General features: G+C 40.5%; 1 protein-coding gene across 1 annotated transcript in view; it reads left to right on the forward strand.

Annotated features, from left to right (window-relative positions):
* Window positions 1-499: 499 nt before the first annotated feature.
* RNF169 (ring finger protein 169) overlaps window positions 500-19,972 on the forward strand; it is a 97,888-nt gene continuing 78,415 nt past the window's right edge. The window contains exon 1 of the mRNA XM_043997607.1: window positions 500-923. Coding sequence (XP_043853542.1) covers window positions 500-923 — 424 coding nt within the window. The remainder of the gene's footprint in view (window positions 924-19,972) is intronic.

Below are 19,972 nucleotides of genomic sequence, written 5' to 3' on the forward strand. Positions count from 1 at the left end.
CTCATGAATATGCAGAGATAGCAATCCGTCTGCCGTCCCCGCTGGAATCTTCTCCCTTCGGAAGGCATGGTCACCGAACTCTCGGCCCCGCCTCCTTATGAATATGCAGTTAAGCGCCACCCAAATAGGCGTTGCCTCGCCCCCTATTTTTTTCCTCTTACTTCGCCTCCTACGGCCCGGCCGGGGAGTATTCTGAATATGTAGATGTAGCACCGCCCCCCTCAGTTTATGGCCCCGCCTACTTCGCCTCCACTTTCCTTATCTGTGGGGCCCAAAGGCGGGTCTCACAGAGCTGAGCCAGGCCCTCTTATGGATATTCAAATATCCTACGCCTGTCGTGATGCAGCCCCGCCCATTTGTCACTTCTCTTCTCCTCTCCACGGATAAAAAGAGCCACAGAACCCGAGCCGCTAATGAATATGTAGATAGGTGCTGCCACGCCCCCTCCTCGCGCCCGCCTCCCGCCCCCAACGGTCTCTCCCTTCAAACGCGAAACAAGATGGCGACGGTGGCTGCTCTGAGGCGGCGGGGCCGGCGGGGCGGCGGGGAGGAGCTAGCAGCGGGCACGGCCGCAGCAGCTGCCTGCCCCGGGTGCCTGGCGGAGGCGGTGGTCCTGCCCCGCGGCCACTCGCTGGGCCGGGCCTGCGCCCCCCTCGCCGCCGAGGCGGGGCCGGGCCCCGGGCCCGGGCCACCCTCCGGGTCCTCCTGCTGCCCGCGCTGCGGCTGCCGCAGCAGCCGCCCCTCGGGCCGGGCCCGCCGCCGCCCCCGCCCCCGCCCCAGCGGCCTGGTCGAAGCCGAGTTGTGGGAGCGGCTCCACCGCGGCCGGCGCCGCCACCGTCGCCTAGACGGGGACCCCGTCGGGGCCGGCCCCGGAGCCGGGGCTGCAGGAACCGAGGAGCAGCGGGCTGCGGCCGCCGAGGAAGGTGCAGTCTCTTGTGTCCCCTCCTCCTCTCATCTTCCTCCTCCTCCTCCTCTCATTCTCCTCCTCCTCTTTCCTCCTCCCCCCTCCCTTTTCCTCCCCACTTCCTCATCCTCCACCCTGTTTCCTCCTTCCTATTTCCTACTTCTCCCCTCCTCTTCCCCTTTCCATTCCTCCTCCTCCTCTCTTCTTCCTCTCCTTCTGTTCTTCCTTCTCCCCGCCTCCTTTTTCTTTTCCTCCTCGTTTCTTCCCACTTCCTACTTCTCCCTTCCTTTTCTTCCTCTTCCTCACCTCCTCTTCTTCCTCCCTTTTCTCTTCTTCCTCCCCCTCCCCTCCTCTTTTTCTTCCTCCTCCCCTCCTCTTCTTCCTCCTCCTCCCCCTTTTCTTTTTCCTCCTCCCCATTTCTGCCTCCTCCCCTCCTCCTCTTTCCCTCTTCCTCCCCCTTCCCTCTTTCCTCCTTCCATCTCCTTTCTTACCCCCCAGTACAAACCGACATTCTTGGGGAGCAGGTTAGATTTGGGGAGAAGAAAAGCTCCTGGACCTGTTATAGGTCATATTGGATGGGGGGGGGCAGAGGAGGATCATGGGTCAAGGAATAGATTGAACTTGCAGGGACTGTGGGTCAGGGTGCTATTTGGATTTAGAGGAAGAGTGACCCTGAGCAAGGCTTTTGCGCTTGGAATGAGTCTGGGAGATAGATTGAATTAGAGTTGAGAATCAGGAGGAATAATGGGCCTGTTAGGTTTCAAGGAGCTGATTAGATAACACACACACACACACACACACACACACACACACACACACACACACACACACAGGGGAGAGAGACAGACAGACAGACACTGGCTGAGACTGACAGACAGACGTGTGGGTTTGAATTGATGGGGTTGAGAAATGAGGTGGGGCTTTGGGGCAAGTTGGGATGGGGGGAAGAGTGTAATAATACTCCTGGTGGGCCACACTGGGTGTGGATACAGGATAAGTTAGAGATAGGTTGAATTTGAGGGGGAAAGAAGGAATGTTGTGGACCAAGGATGACTGGAGGACTAAGTTAGATTTGGAAGAAGGGGATAAAGTAGATTTGAAATGAGGGGGCTTCATGTTCTAGGAAAATTGAAAATTCAAGGAAGTTTATAGATTTGGGGATAGGTTGGGATTTGGGAAAAGGTGGATTCGTTGTGGATAGAAGGGAGATTGAATTTGGTGGTGCTAGTGGAATCCAGCCAAGAATGGATCCAGGAGCAGGTTGGATGGGGATGGGGGGTGAGGATTGGTGGAGACATCTAGAAAACTCTTTAGAACTCTAGGTGGGACACTGAACTGTGTTATAAAGGGCTGTTAAATCCTCCCAGTCCTTTAAAGGGAGAGGGCCCTGGAGATCTTATCTGTTGTATAGCTTTGGTAGTTTGTGGGTACAGCTTTGGGACTTAGTTTTCTGCTATACTTTCCCCTCATTCCTTCCCCTCAAGTCTATTCATTGAGATCAATCTCTTGCCCAGTGGCTGTCTCCTGGAATAAGAAGTGTAGACTGGAATGAAAATGCAAAAATCAACCCCCCCCCCAAAAAAAAAAAAATTGTGTTTTGCCTTGTCCTGGGGCTATGTTGATGAGGCATACGCAGTTCTTGCTTTGGCAAAATTAACTCGGCTTATCTGTAGATAAAAAGTTGTCTCCCTCCTTCGATTTATGGAATAGGTTATCAGGTTGTAAAATGCTGCTGCTGCTGCTGCTATTGGCATGCTGAGAACCCTGGCATGTGAAATTTTCATAAAAGGGAGGAGAATATTGTTATGAAAAAAATCCAATCCCGTAAACTACAGGTCCCAGAATTCAGTGTTCTGTTTTCATCTAAATAGTCAGTGAGTAGCACCTGTCATCTTCCAGGGCTTTAGTGCTTTTATTAATGAGGTCATTCTTGGCTGCACTCTACCCCTTTTTTTTTTCTTTCAAATGCTTTGGGAGGTATTACCTAAAAGCCTAACTTGATTTGGCATCATTGTATTATCACTGCCCGTGCCATTTAATATTTACTTCCCTTAATTAGCATCATATCGTCTCTAGTAATTGGTTACTGAGACTGAAGTCTCTCTGAAGTTGGTTCTACTGGCTATTTAGAGGTCATATGAGATAAAGAGAGGGTGAAGGTTTTATTTCTGCACCCTTTTAAGCCTGCATTTCCTACAGAATTCTCAAGTATGAAGTTGTAAAACCACCAGCGATAATATAGATGGCCAATTTATGCAAACTGTTTTTTGTACTGACAAATTTTGATAAAAAAATAAAGTAGCATTGAGGATTAAGGAAAACTACTTGATGTGAGATTTATTATAAAACTTCTAAATTAAGGATTCCCCAAATTACTCAATATTCTATAATAAGCTTAAGAAAAATGTTGGTTGGGAATTAGTGTTACAAATATATTCCCCCTTAATTTCTTACTTTTGATTCTTGAATATGTAGTTAGTACGTTTTATTAAATGAATTTTTATGATTGTTTTAAATGAAAAATAAAAAGATTAGTTTTACCAATTTTTTTTTTCCGGGGCTATGGGGGTTAAGTGACTTGCCCGGGGTCACACAGCTAGTAAGTGTCAAGTGTCTGAGGCCAGATTTGAACTCAGGTACTCCTGAATCCAGGGCGGGTGCTTTATCCGCTGCACCACCTAGCTGCCCCTTAGGGATATTTTTTAATGTGTTTCTGTGAATGGAAAGCTGAAACCAAATTATCAAATTAATCCAGAAGTCTGTTGCACAGCAGTTCATGATTTCTCTTAAGGTATTTTTTTGGGCTCAGTTTGGTCAGTTGATAAAAATAAGGTCTGTCAAACTGTGTGGTAAGTATTACAAATAAAATGCACACTAATTCATTCGGTATAGGCAGAGTTCTTTTTTTATTCTTAAAAATATTTATTTCCACATTTTAAAGGAATGAATCAAAAGGACTCAGCTAAAGGAATTCATCTAAATGAAGATATCTAGTTGTATTTTCTATTACTGTTGAAGGTTCTTTCTATTTATTATTATATATTAAAATATTTATATTATTCATTTATTTTTACAAGCATTTCTTTCTCCCATTGGCACCCTTTCCCCCTTCAAAAAAAAATAACAAAACCTCACAGCAAGCATGTATATAGTCCAGCAAAACAAAATCCCACGTTAGCTATCCTTGTCCAAAAATGCAAGTTTCATTCTGGATTTTAAGTCAATCATTTCTCTGGCAGGAAGTGTTGTGTTCCTGGGCAAGGCACTTAACTTTTGTGTGCCCCTTCTGACTCTAGGCCCAGCACTCTGTCCACTGCACCACCTAGTAGCACCTCATAGTAGGATAGTAAGACAGATAATTATGACACTGTTAAAACTTAAATGCATTTGAGCAGTGGCCTGCAAAGTTTGGGCTGGGACTTGACTCTACAGATGTGTGATCAACCAATATGAAGGTAGAAATGGTTGGAATCTTATACCAAGCCAATTATGGGCTTGTCTCCAGTACAGCTATGCCACAACTTCCAATGTTTCTTTCACCGCATGATGGCTGCCTTTATCCTGGATCCCTTAGGGTAGTTATACCCTAAGTGACTCAGGAATTTGTTTCACCTACACAGGCAGATTTTCTTGATCCCTTCACCCCCATGTCCCTACCTCATGCTCTACCAGCTGCAGAAGAGGGGCCCTGATGAGGAGGGGTATAGTTCTAGGGTTGGTGAGTAACCCCTTCCCCTCACCAAGAGCAGCGTTTTACATACTGTTCATTGTTTAGTTGGAAAGGGTGAGTAGTCCTTGATGAACAGATATCGATGAATTGTAATTATCCTATCTTTCCTTTCAAACTCACCCTCTTCCCAACTTCGGTATTTCTGTCAGGAATATCACCATTCTTCAAGTTTTCCAGGTTTTCAACCTCCTTCTCATCTTTAACTTCTCTTTCAACTGAAATTGCTCATCAAAGCTACCAATAATTTTTTTTGTAAAATTGCTCTCTCTCTTTTTTTTTTATCAGCTCTCTTCCTATGTCCCTTCCCCTCACCTTCTCAAGTGTACTGTCCCTTATAACAGAATAAAAAAAGAGAAAAAAGTTAAGCCAGACTAAACAGCACATTGTAGAAGTCTGACATTGTATGCATTGTTCCACATCTGTGGTCATCCCACATGTGCAAAAGAAGCAAGAGGAGGTATCTTCTGTTATCTCTTCTTTAGGGCCAACCAATGGTGATCTGATAGTCTTTTCTCAGTCTTTTAATCCTTGATATTTCTGTATCATTTGACACTGTTGACCACCATTTTACTTTCTCCTCTTTGGGTTGTTGTGATATTGCTCTTTCTGTGGTTTTCCTCCCATGTGTTTACTTCTTTCTCTTATTTGTTGGATCATTATTTGTATACAGCTTCCCAACTATGGGTATTTTCTAAAGCTGCATACTGGGCATTCTTTTCTCTCTTTATTCTCTCTGTTAGTGACTTCATCAGCTCCCATGGGTTTAATTATCATCTCCGTGCAAATGACTCACAGGTCTATATATGCAGTAGGTATCTCTATTGAATTCTTTTTTTTTTTTTTTGCAGGGCAATGGGGGTTATGTGACTTGTCTAGGGTCACACAGCTAGTAAGTGTTAAGTGTCTGAGGCCACATTTGAACTCAGGTTCTCCTGAATCCAGGGCTGGTGCTTTATCCACTGCGTCACCTAGCTGCCCCTCTATTGAATTCTAGTCTCTGTATATTGGACATTTTAAGCTTCTCGTACAATAGGTATTACAAATGCAACATGTCTTAAAAAGAACTTATTACATTTGGTCCCAAACCTACCACTCTTCCAAACTTCTTTGTTTCTCTTGAGAGCCCTGTATCCTTCTAGTCACCCAGGTTTGCAGTGTTGGTATTATACTTCACTTTCCCTTACTCCACATATCCCTGAAGTAGCCAAGTGTTGTTTCTAGCAATATAACCTCCTTCTCTCTACTCAATCACCACCACTTCACTTGGATCTCTTTACCTCTCATCTGTACTACTGCAGTAACCTCCTGATTGGTCCCTCTGCCTCAAGTCTCTCCGCTCTCAAATCTATCTTCTGATATGTTTGCAGAAGTGATTTTCCTAAGTGTAGTTGACATGTCACTCAGTAAACTCCAGGGGCTTCCTATTTAGTATAAAAGACTCATCCTTTTTGATATCTATTTTTGTATAAGTTTTATAATATGTTATAGCACAGCAGTACATGTGTATAATTTATAAATAAGTAAATATTCATGCATTGTAGCATGCTCACTTTTTTTTATTAATGGGGGTGCTTGAGCAACAAAGTTTGGAGACCAGTGTATTTAGAGTATAGTTAGAACAAGCAGATTTAAATTGATTTAGAGCTGGAAAGGACCTTAGAGGTTATCTTTCAAAACCCCTTCATTTTATAGATGAGGAAACTGAGGCCCAAGAGAGATTAACTGGTTTGCTTCAGAGTACTAAATGAAACCTTATCATGCTGGAGGAATCACGGTGAGCATCATTCATTTAGGAGGTCAAACTGATTTGTACTTTAAAGATGAATAGGAATTCAGTGAGCACTGAAGGGGTTGGACTAGGCCAAGAGGAGTCCAATTTGGCTGGAGCTTAAGAGTATATATGCAGGGCAGAAAAAAGACACAAGAATGAAAAGGCAGATTGGTACCAGACTGGGGAAGGCCTTTAATGACTGTCAAAGTAATATCAATCTTACTTTGCAGTAGGGAGCCACTGTAGATTTTTGGATATAAGAATGACATGACCTAATTGATGCATAAAGCGTATTACTTTGGCAGTTGCATGAAAGATAGAATGTTACCTTTTCTGAGCTTCAGTTTCCATGCCTTTAAAATGGAATGATTATACTTAAATTCCATACCATGAAGGACTCTTGTGAAGAATGTGCTTTGTAAACCTTGAGGTGCTATAGAAACTTGAGCTGCTATTATTACTACAGTAGCACCTTGTTTATCTGATGTGTAATTTAAATTTCTAAATGTAGGTTCTAATCTGTCCCCCCAGTTTTGGGGGGATACTGACTAAAATCACTGACAAACAAGTTTAGGTTTTTAAGGGTTTATTGAAAGATTGAGAACAGAATTCCTATAACCTGGCAATCCTAGCTTTCCTAAATCCCCTGTGAAGTCCTCTGCCTCCACGGTGTTGTCTCACAGCCCAAAGAGACCAAGCTTCCTTCACAGTCTCTGCTCCCTCCTTCCTGTCTCCTCCCAGAAATGGGAGGTTCTTCAAGCTGATTGGTTGACTGGGCCGGAAGGTGGTCAAAGTTCAAAGTTGTTAGCTTCTGAGAACCGTGCTTTCTTAAGTACCAGCCAGATGTGCTTAGAATCTAGTTAACTAGAAGTCAGCCAGTAATCCAGTCAGCAGTCAGTCGCTTTATCCAATTCAATCAGTTTAAATTAATCTCCAGGTGGGCTCCTGAGTATCTGCTAAATCTCATCTATCACATTCCATTATCTTGACACACTGACATCTGAATGGAGACAATGAAGGCACTTGACATGTGTGTTTTTACTTGATATGTTACTGTGTCTTTCAAGGAATAGTTTATGCCTTTATCATAAGCATGAGAAATAAGATGGAGGTGTAGTATTGCTTAAAAAATTGACATACACAATGAGATAATATGAGGTGTTTAATAAATAAATCGTTCCTTCCAAACTTGGTTGAAGGCCAACCTGTGATGTTTCTGAACCTCAGTTTCTTCATATGTAAAATGGGGACATTACTTGCACTACCTAGCGATACATTTTTTTATAGATTTGGAAGTTTACAAGTAAGCAAGGAATAACATGAAGACATGCATGTTCAACAAATGTTTTTGATGGACACCTTGCTAAAATGTGTGGAATGCTTCACTGTGTTCTAAACAAGAGGCATTGAATGCAGTTTAGTTTTTTCATGACTTAGTTTTGTCACTAACAAGTTGTATTATTGTACCATGCTGTGATGAAGTGGCATCCTGATTAATTGTCCCTATGCAAATTTATTATAGCTTTTTAAAAAGTTCTTTCTATTTTTAAAAAGAATTTTTTCTGTCAGTCACTTAGGATCATAGAATCTTTTTTTTTTTTTTTTGCAGGGCAATGGGGGTTAAGTGACTTGCCCAGGGTCACACAGCTAGTTAAGTGTCAAGTGTCTGAGGCCGGATTTGAACTCAGGCACTCCTGAATCCAGGGCCGGTGCTTTATCCACTGCGCCACCCAGCCGCCCCCCTGGATCATAGAATCTTAGCACTGGAAGGGACTGTAGTTGTAATCTAGTCCAAGCTCCTATTGAAAGCAGAAATAATATAGTATCCTAAACAAGTAGTCATGTATCTTCTGCTTGGTAGATGGACAAAAAAAAGTGAATCAGTAACACAGAGTGAAGGATATCAAAGAGCAAGAGAGCTGTATATGGATTCTCAGACTTAAACATACACACATGCACACACACACATACGCTCATACTTCCAGGGCATTATGGGAAGCAAATCCTTTTTTGGATAATTTACATGAAGACCCAGTAAAGAATCACAGAATGACAAAGTTTGGTACTTTGTAAGATAGGTAGAGTCAGAGACCAGGGCCACAATGGTAGAATTTGAGCCAGGATTCTAATCCAAATGCTACTGATGATAAGATCTATTAAACTATGCTGCTGCAATGAAGTAACTTACTTTGTCTAACAAAAATTTTATCTACAGTAGTAGCATAGTGGAAAGAATATTAGATTTAAAGTCAGATGACATAGCTTCAAATCTGGGCTTTGTTATTTCTGTGACTTTGGGCAAGAGCCTTCCTTCCTCTATAAAATAAATGAGAGGAGTAGTCTAGATCTGAGCTTCTTAAACTTTTTCCACTCTTGACCGCTTTTTGCCCAAGAAATTTTTACATGATCCAGGGTATATAGGTATATAAAATAGGTATACATAACTTTTTGCTGTTGCCAAATTTTTCATGATCCCCCCCCCACCAACCCCATATGGGGTTGAGACCCACACTTTAAGAAGTTGGCTCTAGATAATCTTTAAAGTCCTTTCCAGCTCTTAATATGCTTTTTTGTTGTTTGTTTTCTGGAGACTGTTGGGATTAAATGACTTGCCCAGGGTCACACAGCTGAGTGTCTGAGACTGGATTTGAACTCAGGTCTTCCTGATTCCAGGGCCAGTGCTCTGTCCACTGAGCCATCTAGCTGCTCCATTCTCAATTTGCTTTATGCATCAATTATGATCAATTAGATCATTCTTAGGTCCAAAAATCTTCAATAGCTCCTTACTCTTAAATTCCACAGTCTTAAAATCCTTGAGAATCTGTTCCCTTTCTTAGGCAGTCCTTTAAGACAAATCTCACTACTAACAAGGCAAGGTGTTTTCAGCATAGTGACAGAATGAAAAAAACATTTATTAAACATTTACTATGTATCAAGCATTTTCCTAAGGTCTTGAGGAGACAAATGAAAGTGAAAGCAGTGCCTACCTATATTCCATGAGCTTACATTCTAATGGGGGAGACAACAAGAGAGGTGGCCAGGGAGAGAGTTACAGTGATGGTGAGTGGAGCCATGGGGGGGGGCGGGGATATTGACATCTTTTCCAGGAGAAATGACAGTATTGATTTGATGGGTCAGTGGATGAAATAGCGGCCTCAGACACTTACTAGCTGTGTGATGCTGGGCAAGGCACATTACCTCTGTCTGCCTCAATTTCCTTATCTGTAAAATGGATATTATAATAGTGCTTACCTCCTAGGGTTAATGTGTGTATCAAATGAAATAATGTTTGTAAAGTGCTTTGCAAACCTTAAAGTGCTATATAAATATTAGCTGTTAGTATAGTGTGTATATATTCAGCTTGATTATTTTTAATAGATTTTGATTATTTTTGTTTTTACATAGCTCAAATTCCCTCTGTACTTCCCTCTAACCCCTGAGAACCATCCCTTATAACTAAGACTGTTTTAAAAAAGAAAAGAAAGGAAGAGGGGAAAAAAAGTAAGTGCAATTGATCAACAAAAATGTGACATTACATGCAATGTTCCACAGTCTTTGACCCCATTTTCTGCAAGAAAGCAGGGGAGAATGTCTTCTCATATCTCTTTATGGCCAAACTTGTTCTTTGTAATTTTGTAACATTCCGTTTCTGTTGTTTTGTGATCGTTCTTTCTGTTTACATTGTTATAATCATTATATTTGTTTTCCTGGCTCTACTTGCTTCTCTGTATTCATCGTGCTTGTTTCTTACAGCACAGTAATATTCCATTATATTTAAATATCACAATTTATTTAACCATTCCCCATGATGGGCATTTACATTGTTTCCAGTTCTTTGCTCTCACAAAAAATGCTGGTATAGATATTTTTGGTGTATATGGAGCTTTTCTCACTGAACTCCTTGGGGTATATGCTTAGCAACAGAATCTCTAGGTCAAATGGTGTGGGTGGTTTAGACATTTTCTTTTCTAATTCCAAATTGCTTTCCAGAATGGATGTACTAAATTCATAGCTTTGCCAACAGAGTTGTTTGTGTGAGTGGCCAAATTTATTAACATGACTTCATAATCTGAAAGTAAACTTCTTGGAAAACACACAGAAGATTAGTAAACCAAAAAGAAAAAAAAAGCCCAGCTCTCTATTGGTTTTTGGTTTTGGTTTTGGTTTTTGATTTGGTTTATTGGAACCTGCTTCTCATAACAGTCTACCTCTGGTGTGGATACAACCCTTCCTCCAGCATAGCATCCCCCATCTTGCCTTTTTGGATTTTTGGAGACTCCTGTCCCCTATACTTGTAGAGGGAATGGTGGGGAGGGCTCTTCTCTTGGTCAATACATGTTTGCTCAGCCCTCCACTTATGAGGAGCCTGGAGGTGCTCATTGTGTTGTTCTGTCCTATGTAGGGGGTGGTTAGAGGGTTGGTGTCCTGGCTTAGCCAGGTGTATCAAAGCTGAGGAATAAGAGCTAGTTTGGAGTCAGAGGAGCTGTGCTCAATTTCCAGGGCTCTCTACCTCCTCACTCTTTGATCTCCAGTTAATCACTTAACCTCTCTGGACATTAGTTTCCTGATTTGTGAAAATGAGTGACTCAGACTAGGTGATCTTTCAGGTCCATTTTAGCTCTCACTGTCCAAAGCATAGCTTCTCCCCAGCACCATGACTTAACCCATATCTTCCTCTTGTTGTGGCTTTGAGATGATCACATCTGTGTTCAGATGAGCACCTTAGTCGAATTCTTTCTTCATTACCATCCCCCCCTCCCCATGTTCCCTTATGTGAATTAAAAAGAACTAAATAAAGGCCTATTACTTTCAGCTTCACTGGTTGAACCTTTTGTGAAACTTCCTGAGTCCCAAACGTGCTGCAGGGATCTGGGAAAGATGGCTCAGATGGGATAACAGATAATTGCTGATAGTAGATAGTGGCATACCTCCTAATCATTTAGGGGGACCATTCTCATATCTACAAATAAGACAAACAACATTTATAATTGTAAGCTAGGTCCTTGATCTTGTTGTTGAATCCTACTTCATTAAATATATGTATTCTTGCTTTCTCCTCAGATGATAATGAATACTCAGTAGCAACCATATGAAATCCAGCAATGGTCTGTTGTCATACTAGTTTATTAAATTGTTTAATACACCAGTCCAAAAGAAAATGAGATTCATGAGCAATTACTTATAAAATTATTATTGATACATGGATTCTTTATAGCTATGGTTCCAGACTTGTCACCAGCATGACCCTAAGGGATATGTGGTCAGTTAATTCAGAGGGTGAGAAGACAGGTTGCATCTCACCTTTTTATAGCTAATTGTAGGGTTTGTCCCCACCCTTGATCCATCATCAGCCAACATTACTCCATTGCCTTGACTACATCCCCCAATTACTCCCTTTGTTCTATATCTCAGTCTTCCCCTTTTGTATCTGCCTTGGATCCTTTGGTGCAAGCTGTGCCATTGGGAAAATGGGTCCCTTCTTCCCTCTTGTACTTCTTTTTACCCTCTTTCCCGATGAATACCTTGTGGCTACATCAGGCTCCCATCTGTGCTTGTGAAGTAAGAGCCTCCCTTACCTTCCCACCCCCATTTCATTTTAAGTGGAACAAAATGAGTCAGACAAGGATGAGCAGGCATACTGGGTTGTAGTTTGTACTACAGATCTCATTACCTTATTTCTACTCCCTATTATCTATTTCTCTTTCAAATTTCCTTATTTTTTTGAGGGCATCAACATCCTTGCAATCACCCAATTTTACACACCTAATTTCAACCTTCACTCAACCCAAATGTCATTTCTAGCTCCACGTATCTTGAATCCATCCTCTTTTCTCTCCTAACAAAGCCAAAACCCTCATTTAGGTTCTTATCACTTCTTTCCTGGACTATAGTAATAGCTTCCTAGTTGCTTTCTTTTAAGTCTCTTCCTAGTCCAGTCATCATCCTCCGTTCACCTGCTAAGGTGATTTTCCCATAGTACAAGTCTGACCATGCCATCCATTAAGCCATCCTTCTATAACTTGTTGATATTAGTCTTCCATATTCTCTAAGGACTGTGAAGTCAAACTGAAATAGAAAGTGAGGGGGTACTAAACCATACATAAGGATCCCTGCCAGCCACATATTGACTTAGAAAACCACATAGTTAACACTACATATAATCTATATATCTATATACATATATATCTCTCTCTATATATAATGTGTGTGTTGTTAACTATATCCTGTTGTATTTTTATTTATTTTGTTAAATATTTACTAATTACATTTAAATTTGGTTCTGGCTGCACTCAAGAGTGTTGCTGCATCGAAACCTTTGCTTTGGGACATACACAGGGAAATTTTTTTCCCCTCAAGTAATAAAACATATTTAATAACATTTTCTCAGTAAATAAGTATTATGAAAATATTGTTGACAACAAAGGGATTCTTTTACCATTAAGTAAAAAGAAAATGAATGTTGTATATTTCATCTTTATCATCCTTTTTAGTATCTTTTTTTGCAAATGTTTTATAATGTACATAGCATATTAGTACAATTATACATGTATAGAATTTAAGATAAATATACATATTTTGTTGGTGCATGGTGAAATTTTTTACATATGGGATCAAAAGAAGTTTGCTTCTGAGAACCAGTAGAATATAAACTCCTCAAAGGTAGGGAAAACTTAAGAAAATTTTTTTTGTCTTTGTATTTCTTGCACGTAGTGAGCACTTAAAAATGATCATGGAACTGTCTTAAACCTAGTGATTAAAATCGTCAGTCAGCCCAACCTATCTTTTTTTAGAAATTAATTGATCAAGATTTTATATGGTAGCTTATTAAACCCCTGGTTGCTATAGTACTGTGCTCTTCAAAGAGATGATTTTAGCAGAATTTGGGAATCTATCGAGAGTGCAACTGTTTTTACATTTCCTCTGCCACTTTGAAAGGATCATCATTTTAGAAGCAACTCAAGTAATACTTATTAAGCATCTACTGTAGTAGCTAGAAAATAGTATATGTGGAGGAGAAAAAGCCTGGTGGTGTAGAACATGTTTACGATTCTAGCTACCAGGGAGTCTGGGGCTGTTGGATTTTTAGTGCTCAGCATTTCTGAGTTGTGGTAGATTATACCATGTGAGTGTCTCCATTAAGTTCAGCATTAGGATAGTGAGCCCAGAAAACTAGGTGGCGCACTAGATAGCATGCTAAACCCAAAGTCAGGGTTTATAGCCTTTAGCTATTTGGGATATAAACCTAGCAGTGATATTGCTGGATCAAAGTGTGATGTTTAAAATCTAAATGTGTGGTAGCCTTAAATTAGAAGCTTTAGCACCAGTCTTTGGGCATTAAGCATTTATTAAAGCATACTAGGTATTAGTCAAAAGGAAAACACATGTAGTTCAGAAAGTTAATCTAGCCTAGAGTTCCAGTCTGGCTCTTCATCAAGTCCTCCACCTCCAGCCTGCTTCAAACAGGAACTGCTCCTGAAAACTGAGTGTGGAAACTTTTTATAGGTCTAGAGCAGAGGCGGTCCTTACACACTGCTTCAAGCTAATTGGTAGGTGTCATCCAAAACCATTGGTTCGCTGGACTTTGAAGGTGGTTTTGAGTTGAGTTCAAAGTCCTTAGCTTCGGAGAACAATACCTTCCTAAGGGCAGGCCAGGTGTGGTTACAATCTAATTAACTTTAAGTAGGCTAATCAGCCAAGTCAATCACTCTCACTTAATTCAATCAGTTTAGATTAATCTCCAGGTGGGGCCTTTGAGTATCTGCCAGATCTCATTATTTTCTCACAAAAGGATATGGTGAAGTTCTATAGTCCTTTGGGCATAGTTCCAAATTACTCTCCAGAATGGTTAGATTAGTTCACAGTTCCACCAGTGGTGATTTAGTGTCCCAGTTTTCCTACATCCCCTCTAACATCCAACATTTTCCTTTTTTGTTATATTTGCCACTCTGATAGGTATGAGGCAATCCATAAAGTCTTAATCCATAAAATATTAGGAAGGGGTTTGGAATTGTTTTAGTGGAGGTAGCACCCACATTGATAAAATTATGGATCAAAATATCAAAGCTTTCTTTTTGCAGTCTTCAGTTGCCTCCCAGGAGGCAAAATAATCACCAGTATTACCAAGTATAAATTGTTGCTTATTTTAGTCAAGTAGGTGCATGGTTAATTGTAAAGCTTACCTTTTCTGATCTTTTTGATTGCTTACTAGTACTGTTTATCATCATTATTATTTGGTAATAATAGCTCACAGTTCCAGCACTTTCAGAATTAGAAAACACTTTTCTTATAATAACACTATGAGGTAGCAAATGCAAAGGTTTCAAAGGATAGGAAACCAGTATTTAGACAGGTTAAATGACTTGCCCAAAGTCACATAGGTAGGAACTGTAACGATTGGAGTGACGTGACCTGCTGGAGACTTACTGTAGGAAAGCTCCACCATGAGGAGGAGGTCTCTGAGGGCAAGACCATGCCTCTTTTCTTTGGCGTCAGGAAGTGACGTTTGCTTGTGGGAGGAGGAAGGGGGAGGCTGGCACTCTGACTCACTCTCTTTTCCTGGGGATTCTGGTGGAGAAGGGAGCTAGAAATATGCTCTCCCTTTAATAGATAGATGAATGTAGGCCTTTCTCTCTCTCTTTACCAAATTCTTATTCTTCTTAATAAATGCTTAAAAGCCTAACTCTTGCTAAAACTTTTAGACAGACTAGCTAGAATTTTAGCCTTTACAGAACTATCAAATCTTGAAATTGAGCCTATGTTTTCTGACTTGAATCTTGTGCTCCTTTCATTTTCTCAGGCTGCTTCCTAACAATATGCTATTTTTTACATGTATTTAGTTAATTCACATCTGCATTATTGGAGAGAAGTCTATCAAGACAAAAATCAATTCTGTTTGAATTTTACAAAATTTAAAAGCTGGAATGAACCTCATAGACCAACCGTCTACACAAAAATCCCTTCTATACTTTGGCCTAACAAGCAGTCATCTAAGGTGTACTTAATGACTTTTATGAAGGGGCTTCCACTACAACTCCACGCAGCCAATTCCAGTTTTAATTAGCTCTAATTGTTATGAACTTTTTTTCCTTATATTTCTTACATTTTTCTTACTTAACACCCCCCCCCCCCATTTCAACATTATCCAAATATGCCTCTTTGACTCCCCTTTCTCTGGGGCCAAACAGACGTTTACTTCCTCTTTGACATGCTAGCCCTCAGTGTTTGAAAAAAGCTGGAAGCACTTCTCTGGGCTAAACACCCTCAGTTCCTTCAACTGACCCTAATGTGTCGTGTTCCAGTCTTTGTGGTCCTGAGTTTCCTTTTCTAGCACAGTCCGGCTTGTTGCCGTCTTTCCTAAAATGTGCCGTCCAAAGCTGAATCTGGCGCTCCTAAGGGAAGGTGTAATAGTACTGTTACTGCTGTGCAAGAATGGTGGTGACGGTGTTTAAAAGTCAGTCACCTTCTTAGTTTCTAGGCTTTTACTTATACTGTCTAAATAAATGTTCTTTTCTATGGGTAGAGTGAAGAGATGAAGACTCCAAGATTGTCATAAGGAGCAGTCTCTTTGCTCTTCTTGCCGGTACCTCCCCCGCCAAGTCAGTCACTGAGTTTTATCTATTCTACTTCTACATTTGTTACATGTTACATAGTCATTGCCTCAGTTTCAGTTGTCATTGGCATTTGCCTGGGCTGTCGGAATAGCCTTCTAATTGGCCTCCCTCCTGATCTCTCCCTTCTCTGAGACATCTTCCACATTGCTCCTGTTTTACAGCTTTCTAAAGCAGAGTAATCTGACAGCCATTCCTTGGTTCAAGAAGCTCTAGTAGACTCCTATTGCCTCTGTGATCAAGTCCAAATTACTCTGTTTAAAACCTTTCATAAATCTGATTCCAACTCTACGTTGAAAGTTACTCCCCTTATTTTACAGTTCAGTCAAATTGGTCAACTGGCCGTCTCTGCTATACAATCTTATTCTACCACCTTTGTGCCTTTGGCTGTCTTCCATTCCTCACCTCTGCTGCTCAACATCCTTAGCTTCTGCAGCTCAACTCAGACATCAGATTCTACCAGGCATTTCTAGATTTTCCCCATCAGATAGTGCCTCCCTGCCAAATTTCTTTATATTTACTTTGAATGTTTTGTGTTATTTCCCCCTGTTAGAATGTAAACTGTTTCATTTTTGTCTTTTTAGTCCCCAGAGCTTAACAGTAGAAGGCACATAGTAGATCAGAAAGGGATATCCAACATAACTGAAATGCATCTGCCTGCCGCAGGTCTCAACTTTCTCACCTTATGCATTTTGTCACCTGTCTTTTTTTTCCACCTCATATTTGAAGATAACTTTTCTTTACTTGGTCTTCTTCCCATGAATCAGTGTTACTGGATTATAGATTTAGAACTGAAAGAGGGCTTGGGGGCCATTTTATCCTTCCTTTTCACTTATGGTTAAGGAAACTGAGGCTTAGAGGGGTCAAATGACTTGCTGAAGGTAATGTTGGTAGTATGTGGCAAAATGAGGAACCAAGCCCAGGTCCTCTGACTCCAAATGTCCAATTTTCCCTCCTTACTCCTTAACTGTCCCTTCCTCAATACATCTGTTACAACCACAATCCCTATCACCTCACACTTGGTTTTCTGAGGTAGTACCCTAGCTAGTCTACCTACCTCCATCTTGTGTACCCTACAGCGCATCTCATATTTTCCACTACTCAGTAGATTGTTTTTTTTTTTAAAAAAGAACTTTTCTTGATACCTTTTGTTTTTATCCCAGTTGTTTTGAAACTCCTGCATCCCCAACCCTGCTTAAAGTTCATTTCCTGTGTAACAAAGTTACATAGAAATACCAGATATATGGACTCTGCCTAGCAATGTAGATAGCATACTACCTTTAATGATCTTTTAATTTAGATTATTGTTGTGATTATGTCCTTTTGGGTCTGCTTGTTTCATTTTATGTCAGTTGGGTCATACATATAGTCCCATGTTACTTTGAATTCTTCATACTTATCACTTCTTACTACACTTAATTTATGCACCATGGTTTATTCAATCATTCTTATAACTGATGGCTATTCACTTTGTTCCCAATTTTTTGCTATGCCAGCTCAATTTTAAAACACAGATTTTATCATATAATACTCCTCGTTTTGGTTTTTCCACCCTCCCTCCCCTTTATATTTCACCAGATAATAAATAGCTCTGATTCTGCTACTCTACTGTTCAGAAATCTCTCTGTTGCTATGAAGTTTAGATTCCTTAGCTTGTCATTCAAGGCCCTTCATAATTTAGTGTCATCCTATCTTTCCAACCGTTTCCAATGCCTCTTACACTTTTCTATGCTCCATTCAAACTAAATTATTCGCTTTCTCCTAAACATGCCTTTACTCTGTTTCTGGAATGATTCTTCCTCCCTGCATTAGTCAATCAGTCAAAAAGCATTTATTAACTATTTAATAAGACTATTTCTTAAAAACACAATGATTTTTTTAAGTTTAAAATTTTCTTTTTCCCCCTGCCTCACTCCCCACAAAAAGCAGAAGAAAGAAAGATGGGGGGAAATGCTTCAGTCTATCTATACTCTGAGTCCATCTCTATTTGGAGGTGGATAGCATGTTTTATCATGAGTCCTTTGGAATTATTGATCCAGGGCTGGTACTTTATCTACTGCACCACTTAGCTGCCCCCTAAATTTTTTTTTTTATAAAATCATGGAACAACTGGAAGAGAGTTTAGGAGTCATCAAATTCAACTTCCTCAGTTTTACAGATGAAGAAAGGGAAGCCTAGATAAGGCACGGAAGTGACTTGTCCAGAGTCACAGTTACTAGAAGAACCGAAACTAGTCTCCAGACTTCTGGTTCTTTGCTCTTTAATATTTTGAGTTGTGATTGGGCAGCAGTCTGTATAAAGGTAAGAGAGGGTTTGTTTGTGCATCTGTGATAGGTGTGGATGTCCTTACAATGACAGTTCCTTCCTGAGGAGTTTTGGTTCAGACAGTATAATGCCTGTCTCGTGGTTGGTTGGTTTGTTTTTATTAATAACCTGTTACCACACCCCAGGCAGAAATCTTTTCTTAGGGGGAAGGACCTGGTTAATGTCTAATGCTGTTCAGTTGTGACAATCCTATTGCTCACTGACTAAACTCATTGTAATTCCTGGCTTACATTGGTGGGTCAGGTTATGGAATGTGGTTATTTGACATCCTTTAAGACATCATTTCCTTAGAGGTCTCCTGATTTAAACACACTCCTGGTCAGAGGGTTAGAGAAAGAAGTTAACCAAAGGAGTGGTCCTAGGATTTAATGGATCAAAATGTGTAAGGTAACTTGGTTACCTAAAGCTATTTCCAGCATCTTTTTTCCACAGGTAAAGGTAAAGGTAAGGGGTTGTCATTTGTAGGCTGTTGAAAAACTCAAGAATTTCTGTAGAATCTGTTTTATCTGTTGCTATGTTTGTTTCCTGACTGGGATATTCAAATTTGGTATTTCTGGTTCTCTCTTAGCATATAGTTCCTGGCCTTTATGATAGGACAAGAGTGTTTTACTAGAGTTTCTCATTTGGAATAGAGGAAGCCACAAAGTTGTGTTCTAGCAGAGCATCTCCAGGATTGGAGAAGAGCTGATAGAGATCATGAAGAAAAGGAAAGACTCCTAAGAAAGTAAGCAGAGCCTGTACACCAGGGATTTGCCTAAGGACTGAATATATAATGATTGGATGGAAAATTGTTTGATGTCATTAGGGACCTAGTGTGATATGGTAGAAACAGTACAGTGTTTAGAATTGTGGGGGAGAAACACAAGGAGAGTCCCAGGTTCTATGTTGGCCACTTTTAAGGGACAAGGAAAAGTAGACTGAGGTCTTATATGCTAGGTACTCAGGGTGAAGAGAATGAAACACTGAGGCTAGGGCCCTGTGCTGGGAAGTTCTCTGTTAAGTATTTTTCTATTAAAACTATTTCTAGAGCTCTTCTTTCCAACTTAATTTCCATTGTAATATGTTCTTTTTGAAGTTTAATTTGGCTTTGGAACTGTACTGGAGTTTCTTGATGCTGTTCCATAATTTCTAGAAAAATCTGTAAAATCATCATCATCTTCTTACTCTTCCTCCTCCTCCCTTCTTCCCTAGGGGTGGGGGTTGTTTCCTTGAGAGTGTGATATTAATTCAGTGTGTTGACACTTTAAAAACATTTAAACTCATTTTTTTTCTTGTCTTTGCATTTCACTGTTGGTTTGTCATTTGGAGAACTTGGTTTATATCCAGTCTTTTTCTCTCAGGCTTTTTATATTTTAGCCTTTATCTCATATTCTCAGAAGCTTGTCTCTAGCTTTACTTCTCAAATTTTGATTCCTTTCTCTTCACTTTCTTGTGTGGACTCCTGAGGTTTGACATCTTCAGCCTCATTAGTTTGGAGGGTGTGGGGACCCTGCTGGTTCTTTACCCAAAGTAAACTCCATGGAGAATGGAGAATGCTAACCTCAGGTAGGTTTTTAGTCTCAGTTTTGTGCTGCCATGCCATTTGTTTCCATTCCCTCCACCCAAGCTGTACTGCCTATGTTTTGTGGAGAGGT

Source organism: Dromiciops gliroides, chromosome 3 (assembly GCF_019393635.1).
Source record: "Dromiciops gliroides isolate mDroGli1 chromosome 3, mDroGli1.pri, whole genome shotgun sequence".
NCBI lineage: Eukaryota > Metazoa > Chordata > Mammalia > Microbiotheria > Microbiotheriidae > Dromiciops > Dromiciops gliroides.